General features: G+C 40.9%; 1 protein-coding gene across 1 annotated transcript in view; it reads right to left on the bottom strand.

Moving 5' to 3' along the window:
* LOC110499391 (CUB and sushi domain-containing protein 1) overlaps positions 1-25,929 on the bottom strand; it is a 412,624-nt gene that overhangs the window by 37,110 nt on the left and 349,585 nt on the right. Inside the window, exons 35-43 of the mRNA XM_021576507.2 lie at positions 24,451-24,575; positions 23,919-24,015; positions 16,200-16,304; positions 9,065-9,183; positions 7,826-7,895; positions 7,588-7,704; positions 2,875-3,084; positions 1,640-1,828; positions 572-749 (exon numbers count right to left, since the gene is read on the bottom strand). Coding sequence (XP_021432182.2) covers positions 572-749; positions 1,640-1,828; positions 2,875-3,084; positions 7,588-7,704; positions 7,826-7,895; positions 9,065-9,183; positions 16,200-16,304; positions 23,919-24,015; positions 24,451-24,575 — 1,210 coding nt within the window. The remainder of the gene's footprint in view (positions 1-571; positions 750-1,639; positions 1,829-2,874; positions 3,085-7,587; positions 7,705-7,825; positions 7,896-9,064; positions 9,184-16,199; positions 16,305-23,918; positions 24,016-24,450; positions 24,576-25,929) is intronic.

The following is a 25,929-nucleotide window of genomic DNA, read 5'->3' as shown; positions in this document are numbered from 1 at the left end:
TTTTCCTGTGCAGGTTAGCGTTTTCGTCATGAATTTTGTTCTGGATGCAGCTCCGCAGAGTGTCCACTGGGCAAAAACGGGCTGAATCAACATTGTTTCTATGTCATTTCACCCCCCCAAAATTATTTGATGACGATGAATCAATGTGGAAAACTAATTGGATTTGCACATTGAATTCATGTTCATTGACAATTCAACTAAATATAAAACAAAACTAGACGTTGAACGTCTGTGCCCAGTGGGTGGTCACTAGCTGGCACAACCACAAAGTCATAAAATCGGATTTTTAAACCTAAACCTAACCTTGACCCCAACCTCAACCACACTGAGTGTTAACCCTGACCTTAAATTAAGACCAAAAAGCTATTTTTCTAGAATTTTTACAATACAGACAATTTTGACTGCCCCATCTAGCAGAAATCGCTCAGCTCTGCCTTCAGGACAAGACTCATTCCAATAAACGTCAACCTGCTCGTCCTGTACTCTGAAGTACATGGTAATTATTCACAGTAAAAGACATATCAGCCAATTCTGAACTGATGGGGCTTGTGAGAAACCATTAATCCCTTACCATACAGCAATGTAATCTGTGACAGGCTCCGTCTGAAGCAGGGTGAAGTTGATGTAAATACCATGTCCATGTGGCACGGTGATAAGCCAGGTGCAGTCCTGTGAGTTAGGGTACTCATTTGGGTACTGGGGCGAGAATATGGTGCCATTCTGAGCTGTCATATTGTAGCCACATGGAGCTGCAGTAGAAGACAAGACGGGGCGGTATCATCACAGAGGGTTTGTCCCATGTAGCTCAGTTGGTAGAGTGTGGCGCATGAAAAGCCAGGGTTGTGGGTTCGATTCCCACGGGGGACCAGAACAGGGGGAAAAAGTATTAAATGTATCCACTCAGTACTGTAAGTTGCTCTGAATAAAACTGTCTGCTAAACGTAGAGCATATAGTAGAAATTTATGTTAAATAGATTGGAGTTATTTGTCTGCTAACAACTTAAGAACATTTCTTCACCAATTGAACCTTAATTTCAAATATCTGTACACTGTATTATTTGTAGATTAAATTTTATGAGCAGCAATCACGAGAGCAGTTTTGACAACAGTGCAAACCCCATACTGTGTTATACTATCATGGTAAGTGTCTCTTTCACTGGTATCTAGGATTAGTTAATCCTGCACAACTTTGAACCCAAAAGGGATGCAGTGATAACTTCATCAAGAACCCAATTTACCAAATACACCTCCAAAACACAATACCATGACGCTGAAAGGTGTCGTTGAATGAGGGACAGCTCTAACAAATCTTTGCAGGTATTGATTGAGTAAGCCTTTGCCAGCTCGTACACTGCTCAATGCAGAAGAAATTTAGCACATGTCCCAGTAGTGTGGGTCTCAACTGGAGCAGTTTTCAAAGGCAGTAATATGAGAGGCAGTTTTGGGAAACGCTGCCTTTTTTCATACAGTATAACAGAACTTCACAACAGTATTACGAGGGTTATATAATAACATCGAGTATAGGGCTGATAAAAACGTCCTAACAAATACATTCTAAAATAGTTTGATAAATGAAGCAAAGAAGCTATTGATGCTTTTGGTAAAATATATGTTATGTATAATATTAACCCATGCTCACCCTCACAATGGGGAAAGGGATGATTCCATTTTCTGTTGATTCCATGTTGGCATGTGAGCACAGGATGTCCAATCAGAACGTATCCAGGAAAGCACTCAAAAGTTATTGACTGGCCAGCATTGTAGTCATTATTAATAATATATCCGTTAGGGAATGGAGTAGGGTCTTGGCAATTCTGCAATTCATATGCTAAAACAAAAGAGAGAAAGTCAGAAAAAAAACTGTGGTTACAAGCTTATGCAATAAAAATACATATTTCTTATAACAGGAATGCACATACATCACAACAAAATAAAACATATTTCAACAAGAAATGTTCAAACAAATTATATGGACTGTCGTCAACAGCCCACAGGTGACCCATCCCACTTAACCTTTTGAGACAGTACTGGAACACACATGACACCTGTCAGACACATTTTCACGAAATGTCACTATGACATGTCTATTTCAAGCATAACGCCAACAACAAAGAATGGATGCCAGGAAACCAATAAACTTTTCTGTTTCAACCTAAAAAATACAGCAACGTTACAGCAACGTTACTCCAAAAATCTATTGAAGCTTGACAGTGCTGGAAATTGATGATCAAGTTCACATTCTTTTTGCGTACAATGAGAGAGCAATTGTTAAATGAGATGTGGTGTTTTTTTTTGGTAAGAGGAGAAGAGGAAAAGCCAGGATATGAACCCTCTGGTCTATATGTGGAAGAAGATGACACACAGGGTTATCTCTTGAAAAGTGGAAGCCATGCACTCAACATCTACAGTTGCCATTGACCGTAACAAGAACCCCAGGACCAGTGGAAGCAAAATAGCCCCATAACATCAAAGTGCACTCAACATCTAAATGCCGCTCTCCATTGATTCTGAATGCTTTGTCCAGGCGGGAGAAGCAACATAACAGAGTAACCTCTCAATGATCCTGAGAGGGCAGATTCTCAGATAACTTAACTGACAGGTACTTAAGTCCTTGAAGCTGACATTCCATCTATTTTGCATTTAACCTAAAAAGAAAGCTAAACCATATCAACAGATGACAGATAAAAACACTATCAATAAGGATTTCACATCAGACATTCCCATAGATTCTTTCCCAGATTTGACACAAATGCCCCAAAACAACATCCAAGCCTAGCGCCAACAAATTGTCAATTGAAACCAATACAAACCAAGCTCTTTTAGGTGAGGGGAAACCATGCTAGACATGGTGGATGAAAATGAAGTACACCTCACCTTGGTAGGCTAGTTTGAATCCCTGCCTGTTTTCAGAGTGGTCACTGTAGAAGTGAATCACGGTCTCATGTGTTGTACTCAGCAGGTTGGGCGGCAGCTGACTTCCGCTAAACTGTCCAATCAGAGAGCTGCTGTGCTGCGGCCCATTTCGCACCTCTAAAAAATCATGGTTGTCTTCAGAGGAGAAGTTGAAGAACTGAATATGAGCCCCTGTAAAACACAGAAACATATGAAATACTTTCCAATACTTTGTATGGACAAAGGCTTCGGTTGATGGACTATGTTTATTTCACAACCAAAACATGCATCAAAACATTCGCACTGTCTTTGAAAGTTACGGGCAAGTCTATGGGTCAAATGTCCCCTCCCCTAGATGCTAACACCTGATCGTGATTTTGTGAAATCATGAAATCGTGATTTGTCCAAATAACCAGTGATGAAAAATCCAAACACTGGAAATATTGCTGCTCGTTTGCCCACACATCCCATTTTTGTGCTCGAACTGCCCAAACAGTTTGAGCTTCTACTTTTAAAAGTCCACCTTTCCAGAAATATGTCTCTCACTGTTGCCGCTTGTTATAGATCTCCCTCAGCCCCCAGCTGTGCCCTGGACACCATATGTGAATTAATCGCCCCCCATTTATCTTCAGAGTGCATACTGTTAGGTGACCTAAACTGGGATATGCTTAACACCCCGGCCATCCTACAATCTAAGATAGATGCCCTCAATCTCACACAAATTATCATGGAACCTACCAGGTACAACCCTAAATCTGTAAACACGGGCACCCTCATAGATATCATCCTGACCAACCTGCCCTCTAAATACACCTCTGCTGTCTTCAACCAGGATCTCAGCGATCACTGCCTCATTGCCTGCATCCGTAATGGGTCCGCAGTCAAACGACTACCCCTCATCACTGTCAAATGCTCCCTAAAACCCTTCAGCGAGTAAGCCTTTCTAATTGAACTGGCCCAGGTATCCTGGAAGGATATTGACCTCATTCCGTCAGTAGAGGATGCCTGGTTATTCTTTAAAAGTGCCATCCTCACCATCTTGAATAAGCATGCCCCGTTAAAAAAATGTAGAACTAAGAACTGATATAGCCCTTGGTTCACTCCAGACCTGACTGCCCTTGACCAGCACAAAAACATCCTGTGGCGTACTGCATTAGCATTGAATAGCCCCAACAATATTACACTTTTCAGGGAAGTTAGGAACCAACATATACAGGCAGTTAGGAAAGCAAAGGCTAGCTTTTTCAAACAGAAATGTGCATCCTATAGCATAAATTCCTAAAAGTTCTGGGACACTGTAAAATCCATGGAGAATAAGAGCACCTCCTCCCAGCTGCCCACTGCACTGAGGCTAGGAAACACTGTCACCACCGATAAATCTACGATAATCGAGAATTTCAATAAGCATTTGTCTACAGCTGGCCATGCTTTCCACCTGGCTACCTCTAACCCGGTCAACAGCTATGCACCCCCCACAGCAACTTGCCGAAGCCTCCCCCATTTCCCCTTCACCCAAATCCAGATAGCTGATGTTCTGAAAGAGCTGCAAAATCTGGACCCCTACAAATCAGCTGGGCTAGACAATCTGGACCCTCTCTTTCTAAAATTATCCGCCGCAATTGTTGCAACCCTTATTACTAACCTGTTCAACCTCTCTTTCGTATCGTCTGAGATCCCTAAAGATTGGAAAGCTGCCGCAGTCATCCCCCTCTTCAAAGGAAGAGAAACCCTAGACCCAAACTGTTACAGACATATATCTATCCTACCCTGCCTTTCTAAAGTCTTCGAAAGCCAAGTTAACAAACAGATCACCAATGATTTCGATGCCCACTGTACCTTCTCTGCTATGCAATCTGGTTTCCCGAGCTGGTCATGGGTGCACCTCAGCCACGCTCAAGGTCCTAAACAATATCATAACCACCACCGCAGCCCTATTCATTGACCTGGCCAAGGCTTTCGACTCTGTCAACCACCGCATTCTTATCGGCAGACTCAACAGCCTTGGTTTCTCAAATGACTGCCTCGCCTGGATCACCAACTACTTCTCAGACAGAGTTCTGTTTGTCAAATCGGAGGGCCTGTTGTTCGGACCTCTGGCAGTGGGGGTGCCACAGGGTGCCACAGGCTTCAATTCTCGCATCATTCTGTATACTTCTGGCCCTGCTTTGGACACTGTGTTAACAAACCTCCAGATGAGCTTCAATGCCATACAACTCTCCTTCCGTGGCCTCCAACTGCTCTTAAATACAAGTAAAACTAAATGCATGCTCCTCAACTGATCACTGCCGGCACTTACCCGCCCTTCTAGACTGTAAACTCTCCTTTCAGACTCACATCAAGCATCTCCAATCCAAAATTAAATCTAGAATCGGCTTCCTATTTCGCAACAAAGCATCATTCACTCATGCTGCCAAACATACCCCCGTAAAACTGACTATCCTATCGATCCTTGACTTCGGCGATGTCATTCACAGAATAGCCTCCAACACTCTACTCAGCAAATTGGATGCAGTCTATCACAGTGCCATCCGTTTTGTCACCAAAGCCCCATCCACTACCCACCACTGCAACCTGTATGCTCTCATTGGCTGGCAATCGCTTCATATTTTTGTCGCCAAACCCACTGGCACCAGGTCATCTATACGTTTTTGCTAGGTAAAGCCTCGCCTTATCTCAGCTCACTGGTCACCATAGCAGCATGTGCTCAAGCAGGTATATTTCACTGGTCACCCCCCAAAGCCAACTCCTCCATTGGCCGCCTTTCCTTCCAGTTCTCTGCTGCCAACGACTGGAACGAATTGCAAAAATCACTCAAGCTGGAGACTCATATCTCCCTCACTAACTTTAAGCATCAGCTGTCAGAGCAGCTTACAGAGCATTGCACCTGTACATAGCCCATCTGTAAATAGCCCACCCAACTGCCTCATCCCCATATTGTATTTTTTTTCTTCTCCTTTGCACCCCAGTATCTCTACTTGCACATTCATCTTCTGCACATCTATCACTCCAGTGTTTAATTGCGAAATTGTAATTATTTCGCCACTATGGCCTATTTATTGCCTTACCTCCCTAATCTTACTTCATTTTCACACACTGTATATAGACTTTCTATTGTGTTATTATTGACTGTGTGTCTGTTTATTCCATGTGTAACTCTGTGTTGTTTGTGTCGCTCTGCTTTGCTTTTTCTTGGCCAGGTCGCAGTTGTAAATGAGAAATTGTTCTCAACTGGCCTACCTGGTTAAATAAAGGTGAAATTAAAAAAATAATAATAATTGATTCCTTCTTGACAGATTCTACAGTACCAGTTACTGTATGTTTAGACAGATCTGTTCACTAGAGATTACCTAAAGTGTTAACTATTAACAGTGATGTTGTGAAATGTGTTGTGTAATCATGTAATGCATTTAGCAGACATTACCTTGGCTCATTTAATGTGCTTTTGACCAACTGTACCAACCTTTTTTTTGTCAAGCTACATCATGTTTTCATGTTGAGAAAAACTCTTCAACTCACTAATATGTTATGCTGGTAGAAATTATTCAGCAATCTAATACTGAGTTCAGCTCATGTTTTTCCAGGGGAGACACAGAAATGGGAAATGAATACAATACAATACATTTTTTTCTGTTATGTTATGTTCGGTTCTTCCAAGTGTAGCAAAGGTCTGATGCTGGAAGAAAGCATTTGCCACTTGGTGATGCTTAGGAGAATCCTTTGAACGATAATCTTGTTGTTATGCAGCCATGTACCTCTTTCTCACAATGCTTTATCCTACCCATTCTGTCTGTCCTAAAAGCTGTCATCAGTGTCTGCAAAGCCTCTTGTGTATTTTTTAAAAATATATATTTTTTAAAATATTGGGCCCTGTAAACAACACAAGCTAATGCATTTTTGGTACACACACACAGCACAAAATTATCATTCTTGTTCTTACTTGTGAAGTTCTTGCTTGATACGGCAGAAAATTGCTTTTGGATACAGTATACGATATTTTTCTTGGGTTAGGTAGAGAGAATTCTTTGTGCTCAGACGAAAGCCTGAATAGCTTTATAAATCACACACAATTACCTTGTTAACATCTGGAGTGTTTACTTTGTTCTGGAGTCATTTGAACTGTGAAGCACCGCAAATACGTGGGCTGCAACCCACAGCTCTCATGTAAATTGCTAAACTGACTGCAAATGTCTCAAAATGTAGATAGAGAAAGAGGATAACTAAAGGGGATCCATTTCCAAAAGGAAGACGTCACAGAACAACAACTACATTTTGTTAGTTCCAGGGAGAGATGTAAATCCTGAATATATTGTCTATTAATGTTCTGCATTCAAATCAAATCAAATTGTATTGGTCAGTATGGTTAGCTTTGTTAAAATCCCCAGCTACAATAAATGCAGCCTCTGGTTTCCAGTTACACGGTTGTGACCATAATCAAAGAGAATTCTCTTGGAAGATAATACGGTCGGCATTTGATTGTAAGGAATTCTAAGCAAAATAATTTAGGAAGTATGGTATGGTTTTGGTATTATGTAATGTTCCATGTTTTGTGTGGAGCCCAGGAAGAGTAGCTGCTGCTTTTGCAACAGCTAATGGAGATTATTACAAAAATGATATAAAAATAAATCTATTATCTCTGGCATTACTAAAATTAACCATGGCTTCTTATCATTATCATTATCATAGCAGGTTCCTCACCATATCCAACTGGTAAAAGAATCCTCCATGTACAATCCATGTTACCAGGGTAGTTGCCAGGGAATCCAGGACTTAAAATAACATTGGCCAAGTCAACAGCTGTTCCACCACACTTTGCTGGAAAATAAAAATGCACATAATGTGTGGCACACATTGAAAAAATATTGCATAAAATGAATAACACTGAAACAGTAAACCAATGCCTTGAATGTGACCACTTCCAAGTAGAAGTTCTTACCAATGCAGAGAGGGGGAGGGTAGTTCCAGCGCCGCACGGTCCCTGGCATACAGGATATATGAGAGTGGCCCTGGAAAATAGAAAGGCAGGATGTTTCTCTCTATAATGTAAAGGTAGTGGGTTTCTCTCTATAATGTAATGTAAAGGTAGGATGTTTCTTTCTATAATGTAAAGGTAGGGGGTTTCTCTCTCAGATGTAAAGGTAGGATGTTTCTCTCTCAGATGTAAAGGTAGGATGTTTCTCTCTATAATGTAAAGGCAGGATGTTTCTCTCTATAATGTAAAGGTAGGGGGATTCTCTCTCAGATGTAAAGGTAGTGGGATTCTCTCTATAATGTAATGTAAAGGTAGGATGTTTCTCTCTATAATGTGAAGGTAGGGGGATTCTCTCTCAGATGTAAAGGTAGGATGTTTCTCTCTCAGATGTAAAGGTAGGGGGATTCTCTCTATAATGTAATGTAAAGGTAGGGGGTTTCTCTCTATAATGTAATGTAAAGGTAGGGGGTTTCTCTCTCAGATGTAATGTAAAGGTAGGATGTTTCTTTCTATAATGTGAGGGTAGGGGGTTTCTCTCTATAATGTAATGTAAAGGTAGGGGGATTCTCTCTATAATGTAAAGGTAGGGGGTTTCTCTCTATAATGTAATGTAAAGGTAGGGGGTTTCTCTTTATAATATGAAGTTAGGGGGTTTCTCTCTATAATGTAAAGGTAGGAGGGTTCTCTATATAATGTGAAGGTAGGGGGTTTCTCTCTATAATGTAAAGGTAGGGGGTTTCTCTCTATAATGTGAAGGTAGGGGGTTTCTCTCTCAGATGTAAAGGTAGGGGGTTTCTCTCTATAATGTAAATGTAGGGGGTTTCTCTCTATAATGTGAAGGTAGGGGGTTTCTCTCTCGGATGTAAAGGTAGGGGGTTTCTCTCTCAGATGTAAAGGTAGGGGGTTTCTCTCTATAATGAGAAGGTAGGGGGTTTCTCTCTATAATGCGAAGGTAGGGGGTTTCTCTCTCAAATGTGAGAATGTAGGGGGTTTCTCTCTATAATGTGAAAGTAGGGGGTTTCTCTCTATAATGTGAAGGTAGGGGGTTCTCAGCACACTGAACTCAAAGACAAATCAAAGTTTGCTGAGTTGACTTTGCATACTAGACATGCGACACATCACACAATGTCTTTACACATTGACTTAGGGGATAAAGCTTAGCAGCACGTTGACACAGCAGTGGGAACACAGTACAGCTCTCACCTGCAGCATGTATCCTGGTTCACAGCTGAATGACACCACCTCATTGACCATGTACCTGTCCGCTGTTTTGATGCCATTGGCAGGCACCACTGGCTCCGGACAGGCAGTGAGACCAACGGCTAGATGGAGCAGAGACATAAAAAAGGCCTCATCATGCCTGCTTAGATAAAGTACTTGATGTTGCACATCACATGAATGATTGGTCTTCAATACTCAGTGTGGTGATCCTGTTTTCATGTTTCAGAGAACAGTATTCCTCAAAGCTGGAGCAAGGAGAGGCAAACACATTGGCGAGTATTGTAAAGCCAAGTGGATATGATTATTGTATGCTGTTAACAGGCTCTGGTATAGCTTATAGCTATTAAGATAGACAAGATGATTATTGGTTTTGGATTTTTGTACGTTTGTTAAGTTTTCTATAGTTAAATCATTTGTCATTTGGATGGTTATAAACCCCCAGTCATAGGAAGGTAATGCAGATACATAACCACAGTCGGGTACCAAGGGGCACAGGGTACTGACAACGTCATGAAACTAAAAGTGCATTTTGTGCTGTAGTGTGTAACCTTTGTCTCTATGCTTCTACATTTAGAACGCTAAAACAGTATTGTTATAAAAAAAAATCAGAAAATAGCATACCCACTGATCCGTGTTATTTAAATATGCATTGTGATTTTGTTCATTTCTTGAAAACATCTTCCAGTGGGTTAAAACTGTACGCACTGCAGGAGGAGACAGTGAGAGAGTATGTTGCCATGACAACCACATTCGTCAAGCCAATGAAAGGAGATCCTGTATAAATTTGTCTTGTTTGGATTGCACCACTCAGCAGGTAGCACCGTGCAGTTGTGAGTGTGTGTAAAACTCTCTCATTATTTTTCTACCCATCAATAGCAAAGGACTTTCACCTGCGATGCCTACATTACCCAACACAACAAAAGCCAACAGACACTGTCACACTGCTAATGTGTAGGTGACTGTTTCAAACAGGGAAGCCCAAATGGTTGTGGGCGGCTAGGGCGAGACTAGGGAGATTAAACATTAGCTTTGGTTCAAGGAGAATTCACAGCAGAATTCGGAGCAAGTTACTTTCAATATATTCTAAGGAGCATGTACTCCTGTTCAGGAGGGAGTGAGCGGAAATGTACAGTATGCAACTGGTCAAAAAACAGTGAACCACAAAAAGAGCACTGGGCATTTCTTTAAATGCTAAGGCATCAGAACCCTGGCTTGTACCAAACTACTAACACATTTATTTAACGTTAGATCAATACCACTTGTTAATTCCAATTCCATCTAGCTGACACACGTTACACATACCAACCATTTGAAGTGTTTTTCTGCAGAATAAATCAATAAAATGCCACATGGCCATAGTCTCTCTCTCAGAGGATAAATGATAACCCTTGAGGGAAAAAATCTGACATTTTCTCTACAACCACAACGGACTGATCCCGGCAGGAATTTAGCCTTCAAGATCCAGAAAGTCAAACATTTAATACACTTGTCTCCTCACCCAAGCTCTAACAAATTCACCATCTTGATGTGTGATAAAAACACGTGGCGTGAATCTCATTTTAGATGTGGAACTTCGTAACTACCGTGCACAAGCCAGATTCAGTCTAGGATCATGAAGATGCAGCCACAGTCATCCAACGGTAAACATTCAGGAGGAACCTAAAAGTCAATGACAACCATCTCTATGCAAATATAACAAGCTCCTCTTGTTCTGACAAAAAGTCACAAAGCTATTCTTATTTAATGATATCTACTTTTACAGTACACGTAGCTCTAGGTAAAAATGTATATTATATATACCACGGGTATGACAAAACGTATCTTTTTACTGTTCTAATTACGTTGGTAACCAGTTTATAATAGCAATAAGGCACCTCGGGTGTTTGTGGTATATGGACAATATACCACGGCTAAGGGCTGTATCCAGGCACTCTGCTATTGCGTCACACATAAGAACAGTTCTTAGCTGTGGTTAATTGGCCATATACACAGTGGTGAAAAAAGTACTAAATTCTCATACTTGTGTAAAAGTAAAAATACCTTAAAATGACTCAAGTAAAAAAGTCACCCAGTGATACACTACTTGAGTAAAAGTCTAAAAGTATTTGGTTTTAAATATACTTAAGTATCAAAAGTAAAACCAGACGGCACCATTTTCTTGTTTATTTTAAATTGACGGATAGCCAGGGGCACACTCCAACACAATCGAAGCATTTGTGTTTAGTGAGACCGCCTGATCAGAGGCAGTAGGGATGACCAGGGATGTTCTCTTGATAAGTGTGTGAATTGGACATTTTCCTGTCAAAATGCAATACGTACTTTTGGGTGTCAGGGAAAGTGTCTGGAGTAAAAAGTACATTATTTTCTTTATGAATGTAGTGAAGTAAAAGTAGGCTAAAATATAAAATAGTAAAATAAAGTACAGATACCCCAAAATACTTTAAATTATTTTTTACTTAAGTACTTTACACCACTGCATATACCACACCTCCTCGTGCCTTATTGGTTAATTATACAGTTGATGTCCTTTACAAAACACTGGCTCTCCCCTATTCTGCATAACATTCTAGAAATGGCATGGCTATATCAGGCATAACGCTTCCAGGAAGACATCCTGCCAATGACGTGTATTAATATAGAAGACAATTGGCAAAGAATACATACTAAATTGGCATAAACTTCTTTAATTTGTAACATCCTGACATTCTCAGCATGTCTCAGTTTTGTCCAAAGCTATTAGTAAGGGGCCACATGAGATTTTTTGCCATGTTTTAGCTTCATTTGAACAGATCGATTGATTGAGGAGACATTCTGATTTACAACAACGACTTGGAAAGGGAAGTGTTGCTATGGAGAGGCGAAGGGTTAAACGAGGTTGCCGTCGCCATGATTGTATTAAGGAGGTTCCAGGTTGGCAACTGAGCAAGGACTCCAGGGTTAACAAGCCTAATCTAGCATGTATGGTTGTGTAGTGACCAGAAGGAGTCATGCCCTGTGTTAAATATCTCCTCTTCATGCAGCGGTGAGAGAAATAATCAATCTCTAATCAAGATAAGACTGATTAAAAAACGTTGGTACGTTTCCTGGTTAGATCCCTTACGATTGATGCTGTTTGACTGGACTATTCGGCGGCCAGATGTAAAAAAGGGTTATTATTACTTCCACATGCTTCGGAAGAACTGTATAAAAAAGCAACGCACACACACCAATAAAGCACTTTTCTTCATATTAAATGTTGCTAAAAGTAATCAGGAAAGAAGTGGAGGACGCTCAGTCAACGTGAGTCGAGGTGCAAACCAATATGTTTTATCATCATTGAAAAGGTAAAGGCGCAACTCTCGCTCACCACTGTCATGACGTTGGCCTGGGGGTAGGTTTATGACAGTCATAAATACCTCTTCCCCCCTTTTTTCCTCTCTCTACCCTACTGATGTTACATTTGCAAACTCCTTGGTTAACATAGAGATTCTGGGAACATCAGAAGGTGGGGGGAAATGAACTATATTCTGGTAATCCGACCAATTGAACATATGCGGTGGTACTTAATGGATATGATGTCAGTTCGGTTGTCATCTCAGACATTCTCATCAATGATAAGATGACATAAACTTTACAGCGGAAAGTCTACACATCAGAGTTATCAGATTCACATGGAATTGTTGTTCAATTGAAATGTTTGAATATGAACTTATTCGTGATGGCATGAAATGTGATTTTAGCTTCTAAAATGTGATTCTGTATTTACGATAGCACAGCTTCTTCCTTTGTTACTCAGTCTTCCCGCTTTTTCACTCAAACCCAGCCCTTTTCTTTTGTGTAAGCACCTGTCATATCTGTTCTGCCCGCTAATTATGTGTATGTCTAATTCTGTGTGATTAGTTAGGTATTTAGTAAATAAATAATGAAACCCAATTTTGCATTGCTGATTCAACTTGTTAGCCAGGGTTTGTGCAGATAACCAAGAATTTACAACTTTCAGATGAGACTGAATTAAGATGATTAATATTGACTGCTATTGTTTTTAAGAGTTTATTCGGAAGATAACAGTTCTATAAATATTATTTTGTGGTGCCCCGACTCTCTAGTTAATTACATTTACATGATTAGCTCAATCAGGTAATATTAATTACGGAGAAATTATTTTATAGAATAGCATGTCATATCACTTAATCCGGCATAGCCAAAGACACGACACCATTATTTGTTTTTATTTAAACAACTATTAAAAGCTTCTTTAAAGTAATTAGGTCACATAAAAAAATCTGAAAACTAAGCATGACTGGGCGTGACTGGGGGGTATTCTAGTTTATTATTTCTATGTGGGGTTCTAGTTTATTGTTTCTATGTTAGTGATTTGTATGAATCCCAATTAGAGGCAGCTGGTAATCGTTGTCTCTAAAAGGGGGATCATATTTAAGTAGTTATTGTTCCCACCTGTGTTTGTGGGATATTATTTTGTGTTTTGTGCACCACGTTTCGTTGTTAGTTTATTGATTTATTTTGTTTTGTTCTTGCTAAGTTTCACTTTATAATAAATATGTGGAACTCAACATCAGCTGCGCCTTGGTCCGTCTCCCCTCACGTACGTGACAAATGCCAAATTCCAGTGTGAAGGAAGTATGCATTGAATTAATTTCCCTCAGTCATTAGGTGTGTTATAAATGAGTCCCTGTTTCCCTCCCATTAGACAGGGAAACAGAAGGGTTAGGGTTATCAGACAGGGAAACAGAAGGGTTAGGGTTATCAGACAGGGAAACAGAAGGGTTAGGGTTATCAGAAGGGTTAGTGTTATCAGACAGGGAAACAGAAGGGTTAGGGTTATCAGAAGGGTTAGTGTTATCAGACAGGGAAACAGAAGGGTTAGGGTTATCAGACAGGGAAACAGAAGGGTTAGGGTTATCAGACAGGGAAACAGAAGGGTTAGGGTTATCAGACAGTGAAACAGAAGGGTTAGGGTTATCAGAAGGGTTAGTGTTATCAGACAGGGAAACAGAAGGGTTAGGGTTATCAGAAGGGTTAGTGTTATCAGACAGGGAAACAGAAGGGTTAGGGTTATCAGACAGGAAAACAGAAGGGTTAGGGTTATCAGACAGGGAAACAGAAGGGTTAGGGTTATCAGACAGGGAAACAGAAGGGTTAGGGTTATCAGACAGGGAAACAGAAGGGTTAGGGTTATCAGACAGGGAAACAGAAGGGTTAGGGTTATCAGACAGGGAAACAGAAGGGTTAGGGTTATCAGACAGGGAAACAGAAGGGTTAGGTTTATCAGACAGGGAAACAGAACAGTTAGGGTTATCAGACAGGGAAACAGAAGGGTTAGGGTTATCAGAAAAGGCAGGTACGAGTTCCTGAGAGTTGTAGCTTTTAAGAATGAGGTCATAATATTTTTAGCATAAACCGTTCAAATGCTAGAGCCAAATTCATGTGAAAAAAAACCTCAAATAAATCAACATGCCACATAGGCGCTAGAAACCGCAAAAAAAATGTTAGAAACTGCTAGAAACCACACTACTGTATAGGCAACCACAGTAGTGGTGTGTATTGTATTTGTCACAAAATACAACAGGTATAGGCTTTACAGTGAAATGCTTACTTACGAGCCCTTTCCCAACAACGCAGAGTTAAAAAGTAAGAAACATTTGCAAATAAGAAAAAAATAGTAACACAATACAATTACGAGGCTATATACAAGGAGTACCGGTACCGGGTCAATGTGCAAGGTGGTTGAGGTAATTGAGGTAATATGTACATGTAGGTAGGTTTAAAAGTGACTAGGCAATCAGGATAGATAATAAACAGAGTAGTAGCAGTGTATGTGAAGATTGTGAAAGTGTGTCTATGTGTGAGTGTGTGTGTGTGTGTGGCGTCAATATGCATGTACGTGTGTGTGTTTTGTGTATGTGAGCGTATGTAATGTGAGAGAGTTTGGCACTGAAAGCCGGATTTTGGAAGGGATTTTTTTGCAGATAATTTCTTAATGTTAAGAATTGATCAAAGGGATTAATAAATGGGCCAGATCTGGCCCGCGGGCCGCCAGTTGAACAACCCTGCCGTATCACATAGCACATAGGCTGCACATGGGGGATACACTTTTAAGTGGGCTGAGAGAGGGGAAATAGCTGAATTGGGATCCCCACTGAGAGGACTTAGAGATAGTAGCAGAAGATGTTGAGGTGTAAGAATGAATAAGGTGAAATGGTTTACATCAGGATTGTCCACAGCAGCTAAAGGGCACTGTTTCTTCTGTTGAGACAGAGGCAGATGAGGCAAGCGGCCAGAGAGACAGACTATCTCTGATGCTATCAGTGTCCACACAGTACAGATTGGGAGCCCATTTCAGAGTTGAAAAGAGGAATTCCCATCAGGCTCCAACCCATGGTAAAAGGTAGAGAAATTGGATTTTATCAGCTAGTTTCCTTGGTATTTATTTTTTCGTTAACAGAATTGTTATCAGTGAATTATGCTGTACTTGTTGAACCATTTATGCTGACAGCTTTGGTAATTTTTCTAAAGCTTTTAAATGTCAAAATGCACATGCCTCACCCAGAGCAGCTTCATTTTTAACATTATAAAAGTAGAATGCCCCGTTGAGTGCTTTTGATTCAGAGTGTTAGCTGCACTGTAGGTGATGCTACTACATGTTTGAGAAGGAAGGAGAGAGAGAGAGAGGAGAGAGAGAGAGAGAGAGGAGAGAGAGATGAGAGAGAGAGAGGAGAGAGAAGAGAGAGAGAGGAGAGAGAAGAGAGAGAGAAGAGAGAGAGAGAGAGGAGAGAGAAGAGAGAGAAGAGAGAGAGGAGAGAGAAGAGAGAGAGAAGAGAGAGAAGAGAGAGAGAAGAGAGAAGAGAGAGAGAGAAGAGAGAGAGAAGAGAGAGAGAGAAGAGAGAGAGAAGAGAGAGAAGAGAAGAGAAGAGAAGAGAAGAGAAGAGGAGAGAGAGAGAGAGAGAGAGAGAGAGAGAGAGAGAGAGAGAGAGAGAGAGAGAGAGAGAGAGAGAGAGAGAAGTAAGCAACATTTTATTAGCCAAGAGGAAATCTTGTAGATTCCTTTATTTCACAGGGTCAGAGGATATGGATAAAATTAAGGTTTCATGATAAGACAGATGATACACAGTGTACTCACTTTTGTACTCAAGGTGGAATCCAGCAGCAACAACACTGATATCACTCTGGAAGTGGAGGTAGAGCTGGTTGGAGGTACTGTTCAGCAAGGCTGGAGCAGTTGTACCTGAAATACATCACACAGGAGAAATCTACATTCATCTCACTGTTGAAAGAAGTTCCATTTGCAATTCTGAATATATATGGATGTTTTCTGGAGGGTTGGTTCGTCAAGTGACTACAGTTTATATCAATGGCCAAAACAGAATAAGGTGAACAGCTGTTCACTATTCTATGGACATTTTTCCTCCTCTATAAAATACTTTCCTTTTTGGAGGTCAACCAAATGAAAAGAGGGGAAAGGGGGGAAGGGGTATAAAAAAAACATGCTTTGAAATTCTAACAGACAATGGTCACTGAAGTTTGTTTCTGTTCTTCAGTATCTGAGCTCCCAGGGGAGAGCTCTCATCAAATGTTTCCAAGGGGCAGTCAACCATACCACCACAGATAGGAAAAGTAAAAATGTTAAAAGTCTACAGAGCTCAAAGGGAACCATCTATGCATAGTCACTTTGATAACTCTACCTACATGTACATATTACCTCAATTACCTTGACTAACCGGTGCCCCCGCACATTGACTCTGTACCAGTACCCCCTCTATATAGCCTCGCTATTGTTATTTTACTGCTGCTCTGTAATTATTTGTTACTTTTACTTCTTATTCATATATATATATAGATATATACTGTATATTTTTTTAAACTGCATTGTTGGTTAGGGCTTGTAAGTAAGAATTTCACTGTTGTACTCAAATACAATTTGATTTGATCAGGGTGGTAGATATCCTATGTTTTTGGATGATATGCTTTGGCTCAGGCTGCTGAAAATCAGAACACAGTGTTCATCATGAGTAAGCAAACATGTGGTTGAAAAATAGCGTATATGCGGTTATATAACCTGAAACAGTGTCATTCATCACTTGTGTCAAACTTTATAATAGCAATAAATCTCTGGTGTCTTGGGCATTGGTCAGTTTAATAAAGAAATGTTGAAACTCCCCTGGGCAGATTAAAGATACAGCAACATATTCTGTTGAGACACCAGGTTTTATATTTTCAGGATATTATGCTCAAACCCCAGCTCACAAGTTCTGTGACATAGTTAGAGAAAGCAATTATTTTTATTCTCGTCATCGATGTCACACATAGCGTTGCAAAAACCTGGTAATAAAAAATAAATAGGTTTTCCATAAACCCTGGTTGGAAAATTCCTGCCATCAGGAGGGAATAAACAGGAAATCTGAAATTCTCCAACCAGGGTTTCTGGAAAACCGCGGAACCTTTCCAGAATTCTGCAACCCTATTACTACATTTGCATCCTCGGAGGCCATCTTCACAGGTTGTAACGCTATGCTATGAGACAGCAATATACCCTTCACTCATTCATGACAAAACGTAGACTGACTTAACACGTTTATAATCAATCACATGAATAACTCTGATGAAATGACTAAAGCTCTCCTGCAAAATACTGACTTGATAGACATTAAGATATGTTCACCTGCAAATCATGTCAGTGAGCTACCAAGTTTGCAATGGGTTTCTGTAATGCTATGGGATCCAGCATAGTATGGCAGTAGAAGAACGGGTGTGCATAAAATTGTCTGAGTACATTATGCTGATGATTGCAGTCTGTAAAATGCTCCTTTGCGCTTGAATGACTTGACTAATAATTTCTGGATGAAGTTTGACAGCTCTGTAAAGCTCATCCGCTGTCCTGCTATTCAGAGGTCCATCATCTCTATTAGTGAGACGGCATCTCCAGTGTTTCCAGAGCTTGTCAGATAAGTCACAGATGAGCTTAAAATGCACTTTGCGGGATTGAATCTGGCACATTTAGTATTATTAGGCAGTCTAGAACCTTATGATAAAATACATTCTTGATGTGAACTTTCGGCCGGGAAGCAGGGTCATTTTATGTTTCGTAGAGATGGAAAACCAATCTTGAAATACAATTTACCATATATATTTTTTTACATTAACCATTTGGCAATCATCTCTAAACATGATGAAACAAAACCCCATCGATAGCCACAATGGCCACAGAATGAGAGAGGTATATAGACATAAACCCAATCAATAGCCACAATGGCCACATAATGAGAGTGGTATATAGACATAAACCCAATCAATAGCCACAATGGACACAGAATGAGAGGTATACAGACATAAACTGTCGCTATCGAGCGACGGCAACAGTAAATGAGCAACTACCCGGGCTATCTGCATTGACTCTTTTGACTCATCACATACGCTGCTGCTACTGTTTATTACCTGTCATGTTGCCTAGTCACTTTATCCCTACCTACAGTATATGTACATGTCTACCTCAATTACCGCGTACCCCTGCACAGCGACTCAGTACTGGTATACCGTGTACATAGCCAAACTATTGTGTATTTATTCTTTGTTTTATTATTTTTATATTATTTCAATTTGTTTCTCTTTACATTATTGGGAAGGGCCTGTAAGTAAGCATTTCACTGTTAGTCTACACCTGTTGTTTATGAAGCATGTGATGAATACAATTTGATTTGATCTTTGGAGTCCTATAAAATGTATTTCAGATTGTGCATTTAATTACTTTTGCAGTGAATACTTACATTTGAAGTATGATGAATTATTAAATATTTCCATCGATCACAAATGAATCACGCTTCAAATGTAAGTATCCACGGCAAAAGCAATTAAAGCCACAATCTGAAATCAATTTGAGGCAAGGAATACCAAACTATGCAACAACAGCAGCGACTGTGATGTGGCCTTTTCAACAAATATCAGGTTTACCATTTTTCAACAGCATTTCCTCATCATTTGCACATTCTACTGTTAATAGTGGTAATAGGGGGATAGTGGTAAACAGAAAAGATAAGCCTCATTCAATTGTAATCGAATTGGTATTTGATTAAGTGTGATTAATCCTGTATGATACATCATGCAAAAAAGGAAGGCGACAGAGAACACAAAGCATTTCCGACAGTTTAATTAAGAGAATTATCCTAATGGATTTGTAACTAAAAGAAGAATAAAAAAGACTGATTATAATGGTGAGGATGTCAAGGATGTAAAGGCGGACCACACAACGATGAAGGGGAAACTGTGCATCTTAACGTGCCACTGCACACGATACAGCCTCTCTCTTATTCCCTCCTAATGTCACTGATTACTGATTTGGAGACATTTCACCGATGTTAAAGATGACTCAGTGCCTGTGCCATTTGGACAACCCAGCTCAAAATGGAGGTAAATTACCATTGTATTTTCCTTTAGATTCAATGAGTCATACACAACCGTCACCAGGTGTTCTCTGACATCATGATTTATTTATTCGCTAGATGGCCTAGACAACCATTTTTTTTGTTGCATTTAAAACCTTGGCTTAGAGGAGTGCGGCAGTGGTGAACCACGTGAACTAATACATTCAGAATGATATCTTAGCATAGACATTTTGCCTTAAAGCCACATGACTCCCTAGTTGCCTGACCTTTTCTAAGCCTGTTGTTGTGACACTAGCTGAGTTCATTACAGGCTTGTAGAAGGCATTGCTCGGGGCATGGCTACACGTATATCCATTGGGAGGCACAAAAAAGGTTAATCCCCCCTTTCCCGCTGCAGGAGATCCCCTCCTGCTGGAGAGACCATGGTAATCAAATCAAATCAAATGTTATTCGTCACATTGAAATGTTAGTCTTCCCAGAGAGAAAGAAAATAGTGAAATAATAGAAAAGTAAAACATGTAATAATAAAAGTAATAACAAATACACAACGAGTAACAATAACTTGGCTACACGGGGTGCCAGTACAGAGTCAGCGTGCAGAGGTACGAGCTAATTGAGGTAGATATGTACAAAAACTAGGAATAAAGTGACTAGGCAACGGGATAGATAATTAATAGTAGCAACAGCAGATGTGATGAGTCAAAAGAAGTTAGTGCAAAAATGGTCAATGCAGAGATCCGGGTAGCTATTTGGTTAACTATTGAACTAACTATTTAGCAGTCTTATGGCTTGGGGGGTAGAAGCTGTTCAGGGTTTTTGGTGCATCGGTACCGCTTGCCGTGTGGTAGCAGAGAGAACAGTCTATCACTTGGGTGACTAGAGTCTTTAACAATTTTTAGGGCCTTCCTCTGACACCGCCTGGTATAGAGGTCCTGGATGGCAGGGAGCTCAGCCACAGTGATGACCTGGGCCATACGCACTACCCTCTGTAGCACCTTACGGTCGGATGCCAAGCACTTGCCATTCCAAGAGGTGATGCAGCCTGTTAAGAGGCTCTCAATGGTGCAGCTGTATACCTTTTTGAGGATCTGAAGGGCTATGTTAAATCTTTTTAGCCTCCTTAGGGAGAAGAGGCGTTGTCCTGCCCTCTTCACGACTGTGTTGATGTGTGTAACAGATGTGTCCATTCTCACATCTATATTTTCTAACATAAAGGATGTGTAGTTTTGACCTACAGGACGAGATCCTAAAATATCACAGATGGGGAGGCTTGACAACATAACCTGCCATGGAAATCCCCCACAGTTTAACACTCCCACACAGCTAACACCTATCAGTTGGCATTTAGCATGATAAAGGAGGACAGACGCAAGTTAAGACACCCTCCACCCACTGGTGCACCCAATGGTTTATATATACACTAGACGGCTGACAGGGGCACTGTTTTAAAGCCACCGCGCCTCCATTTTGGCACTCCTCCACCATTGTATAACATACAGTGCCTTTGGAAAGTATTCAGACCCCTTTACTTTTTCCACATTTTGTTTCATCACAGCCATATTCTAAAATGGATTAAATAAAAACATCCTCAGCAATCCACACCATAACCCATAATGACAATGCAAAAAAAGTTTGACATTTTTCCAGATTTATTAAAAATAACAAAAACTGAAATACCTTATTTACATAAATATTCAGACCCTTTGCTATGTGACTCGAAATTGAGCTCATGTGCATCCTGTTTCCATTGATCATCCTTGAGATGTTTCTACAACTTGATTGGACTCCACCTGTGGAAAATTCAATTGATTGGACATGATTTGGAAAAGCACACACCTGTCTATATAAGGTCAAAGCAAAAACCAACCCATGATGTCGAAAGAATTGTCCGTAGAGCTCCGAGACAAGATTGTGTAGAGGAACATATCTGGGGAAGGGTATGAAAACATTTCTGCAGCATTGAAGGTCCCCAAGAACACAGTGGCCTCCATTATTCTTAAATGGAAGAAGTATGGAACCACCAAGACTCTTCCTAGAGCTGTCCGCCCGACCAAACTGAGCAATCGGGAGAGAAGGGCCTTGGTCAGGGAAGTGACCAACAACCTGATGGTCACTCTGACAGAGCTCCAGAGTTCCTCTGTGGAGATGGGAGAACATTCCAGAAGGAAAACCATCTCTGCAGCACTTTACCAATCAGGCCTTTATGGTAAAGTGGCCAGACGGAAGCCACTCCTCAGTAAAAGGCACATGACAGTCAGCTTGGAGTTTGCCAAAAGGCACCTAAAGACTCTCAGACCATGAGAAACAAGATTCTGTGGTCTGATTAAACCAAGATTGAACTCTTTGGCCTGAATGCCAAGGGTCACGTCTGGAGAAAACCTGGCACCATCCCTACGGTGAAGCATGGTGTTGGCAGCATCATGCTGTGGGGATGTTTTTCAGCAGCAGGGACTGGGAGACTAGTCATAATCGAGGCAAAGATGAACGGAACAAAGTACAGAGAGATCCTTGATGAAAACCTACTCAGGACCTCAGACTGGGGCGAAGGTTCACCTAACAGGACAACGACCCTAAGCACACAGCAAAGACAAATGCAGGAGTGGTTTCAGGACAAGTCTCAATGTCCTTGAGTGGCCCACCCAGAGCCCAGACTTAAACCTGATCGAAAATCTATGGAGAGACCTGAAAATAGCTGTAAAGCGACGCACCCCATCCAATCTGACAGAGCTTGATAGGATCTGCAGAGCAGAATGGGAGAAACTACCCACAAAACAGTCTCAACGTCAACAGCGAAGATGCAACTCCGAGATGCTGGCCTTCTCAGCAGAGTTGCAAAGAAAGAGCCAATAAACATGAAAGATTAAGATGGATGAAAGAACACAGACACTGGACAGCGGAATTCTGCCTAGAAGGCCAGCATCCCGGAGTCGCCTCTTCACTGTTGACGTTGAGACTGGTGTTTTGCGGGTACTATTTAATGAAGCTGCCAGTTGAGGACTTGTGAGGTGTCTGTTTCTCAAACTAGACTCTCTAATGTACTTGTCCTCTTGCTCAGTTGTGCAACGGGGCCTAATACTCCTCTTTCTATTCTGGTTAGAGACAGTTTGCGCTGTTCTGTGAAGGGAGTAGTACACAGCATTGTACAAGATCTTCAGTTTCTTGGCAACTACTCGCATGGAATAGCCTTAATTTCTCAGAACAAGAATAGCCTGACGAGTTTCAGAAGAAAGTTATTTGTTTCTGGACATTTTGAGCCTGTAATCGAACCCACAAATGCTGATGCTCCAGATACTCAACTAGTCTAAAGAAGGCCAGTTTTTATTGCTTCTTTAATCAGAACAACAGTTTTCAGCCGTGCTAACATAATTGCAAAAGTGTTTTCTAATGATAAATTAGCCTTTTTAAAATGATAAACTTGGATTAGCTAACACAACGTGCCATTGGAACACAGGAGTGATGGTTGCTGATAATGGGCCTCTGTACGCCTATGTAGATATTTCATAAAGAAATCTGGCTACAATAGTCATTTACAACTTTAACAATGTCTACACTGCATTTCCGATCAATTTTATGTTATTTTAATGGACAAAAAATGTGCTTTTCTTTAAAAAACAAGGACATTTCTATATATATATATATATATATATATATATATATATATATATATATATATATATATATTTATAAGTTTAAAAAATCCTGAAAGAATAGTTTTTAGAAAGTACTAATGTTACTGTCCCCACTACAACAACAAAAATACTTAAATACATGTAATTTCGTCCTTGAAATATTGAATTGAAATACTGCAGAATTCTATTCATTCCTATGGAGGAGTTCCAACATGTCCCCAATGTCCGTCATGACCTTCTTCTCCAACTGACCTCGCTTACTGAATCATTTAAAATCATGTACACATACTGAAAGTCATGAACTAATGGATCTACTCAAGATTGATAAACCCACACATTTGCCAGACAGGGGAAGTGCCCTCTATTTTCTAAAGGATGGAATATGCCATTCATATCACTGATCATGCCTAATGCAGCCATAGCATTCAACGTCTTCATTAGATAGCAGACAAAGCTATTCAGTGGCAGAAATGCTGTTCCTAGGATTAACTGGGAGGCAACGAAGGCCAAGATGGCTGCCAACTGGATTTTAAAAAGGTCTCTGGAGCTAATACTGTGAGTCATCCAACATGACGATTGGGACATTGGTCTGCTGTGTAAAAGATTGTGGAGAAAGGTATTGGACCCATGATCAATGTTCAGTCCCCTAGAAGAACTACGGGAACATAACATGAGTCGGTTTCATTTTTATTGTGGTCTTCAAAATAATAGGCTTGTAAGAATTCTGTAAAACACATGAAACCTAATTCGCAATAAGTATTATATTGCACACAGACATGATATCTCAAGGGGAAACGTGTGATTCCATGCATGATTAAGTAATCCAATTCCCACCTGAAAAGCTTCCAAGTTTAGGAGCTGTCATGTCCCCTCCATCATAGATTTCTAAGGAATCCCAATTATGCTCAGTGGCGAAGCTCATTACTTGAATCTGCAAAAGAAAAAAATACAGAAATAGAGTAACAAAAATAATGTACATGCCATCTCTCTGAAAGGACAAGCATTTTGAATGGTTAGATGAGAGATTGGTGTTTTTTATTGAGGGAAGTTTTCTCTCCTGCTATAGACATAAACCCAGGTTTTATACTGTGCTCTTGTAAGAAGTATTTAAAAAAACGAGTTGTTCTCATTAGGGCACGATCAATAGCAATAAGACTGCAGCTGTTTTTTATGTGCTTTAAAACTACTTCTGCTGGCAACTGGTCTAATTTATACCGTCTAATTTTCTTTTCTTCTCAGTAGGACGACTGACGGTTAAAATGTGCTATAGCCTGTCACTCAAAAAATACAATTTTCCCTCTCTTCTCTGTCTGTCGGTGTAGCTTATTACTTTCGATGAGTTCAGACCTGCCCCCTTTGTACTTGCCTGAATCCCAGCTCCTTCGGTGACAATGATTTTCCACACGCAGTTCAAGCTGTTCCCATAGGGCTCGGGGAATCCGGGGGAGAGGATGGTGCCTCTTCTCTCTGTCAGATTACCGCTGCATGGAACTGGGGAGCGAAACAGAGGGAAAATTAGAGTCACATTGAATGGGGCACATGCCAGGTTCCTGTAGCCATGGTGAGTCAAGACACCGAGTGGAAATTTGACATGAGTAATTTAAGCAATAAGGCCAGAGGAGGTGTGGTATATGGCCAATATACCATGGCTAAGGGCTGTTCATAAAGCACAATGCAACGCGGAGTGCCTCGACACTGCCCTTAGCTGTGGTATATTGGCCATATACCACAAACCCTCGAGGTGCCTTATTGCTATTATAAACTGGTTACCAACGTAATTAGAGCAGTAAAAAGAAATGGTTTCGTCATACACATTGTATACGATCTGATATACCACAGCTGTCAGCCAATCAGCATTCAGGGCCCGAACCACCCAGTTTTTAATTATATATAAACTCAGTAAAAAAAGAAATGTCCTCTCACTGTCAACTGCATTTTTTTTCAGCAAACTTAACATGCGTAAATATGTGTAAGAACATAACAAGATACAACAACTGAATTCAATTAACTGGACAAGTTCCACAGACATGTGACTAACAGAAATTGAATAATGTGTCCCTTATCAAAGGGGGAGGGGTCAAAATCAAAAGTAACAGTCAGTATCTGGTGTGGCCAGCAGCTGCAATATGTACTGCAGTGCATCTCCTCCTCATGAACTGCACCAGATTTGCCAGTTCTTGCTGTGAGATGTTACCGCACTCTTCCACCAAGGCACCTACAAGTTCCCGGTCATTTCTGGGGGCAATGTCCCTAGCCCTCACCCTTCGATCCAACAGGTCCCAGACGAGCTCAATGGGATTGAGATCCGGGCTCTTCACTGGCCATGGCAGAACACTGACATTCCTGTCTTGCAGGAAATCACGCACAGAACGAGCAGTGTGGCTGGTGGCATTGTCATGCTGGAGGCTCATGTCAGGATGTCTTCCCTGTAATGCACAGTGTTGAGATTGCCTGCAATGACAACAAGCTCAGTCCGATGATGCTGTGACACACCGCCCCAGACCATGACCCTCCTCCTCCAAATAGATCCCGCTCCAGAGTGCAGGTCTCGGTGTAACGCTCATTCCTTCCACGATAAACACGAATCCAGCCATCTCCCCTGGTGAGACAAAACCGCAACTTGTCAGGGAAGAGCACTTTTTTCCAGTCCTGTTTGGTCCAGCGATGGTGGATTTGTGCCGGTGATGCCTGGTGAGGACTTGCCTTACAACAGGCCTACAAGCCCTCAGTCCAGCCTCTCTCAGCCTATTGTGGACAGTCTGAGCACTGATGGAGGGATTGTGCATTCCTGGTGTAACTCGAGCAGTTGCTGTTGCCATCCTGTACCTGTCCTGCAGGTGTGATG

This window comes from Oncorhynchus mykiss, chromosome 20 (genome assembly GCF_013265735.2).
Source record: "Oncorhynchus mykiss isolate Arlee chromosome 20, USDA_OmykA_1.1, whole genome shotgun sequence".
NCBI classification, from domain to species: Eukaryota; Metazoa; Chordata; class Actinopteri; order Salmoniformes; family Salmonidae; genus Oncorhynchus; species Oncorhynchus mykiss.
Note: the sequence above shows the minus strand (reverse complement) of the source record. Positions and strands in the feature narration are given on the sequence as shown.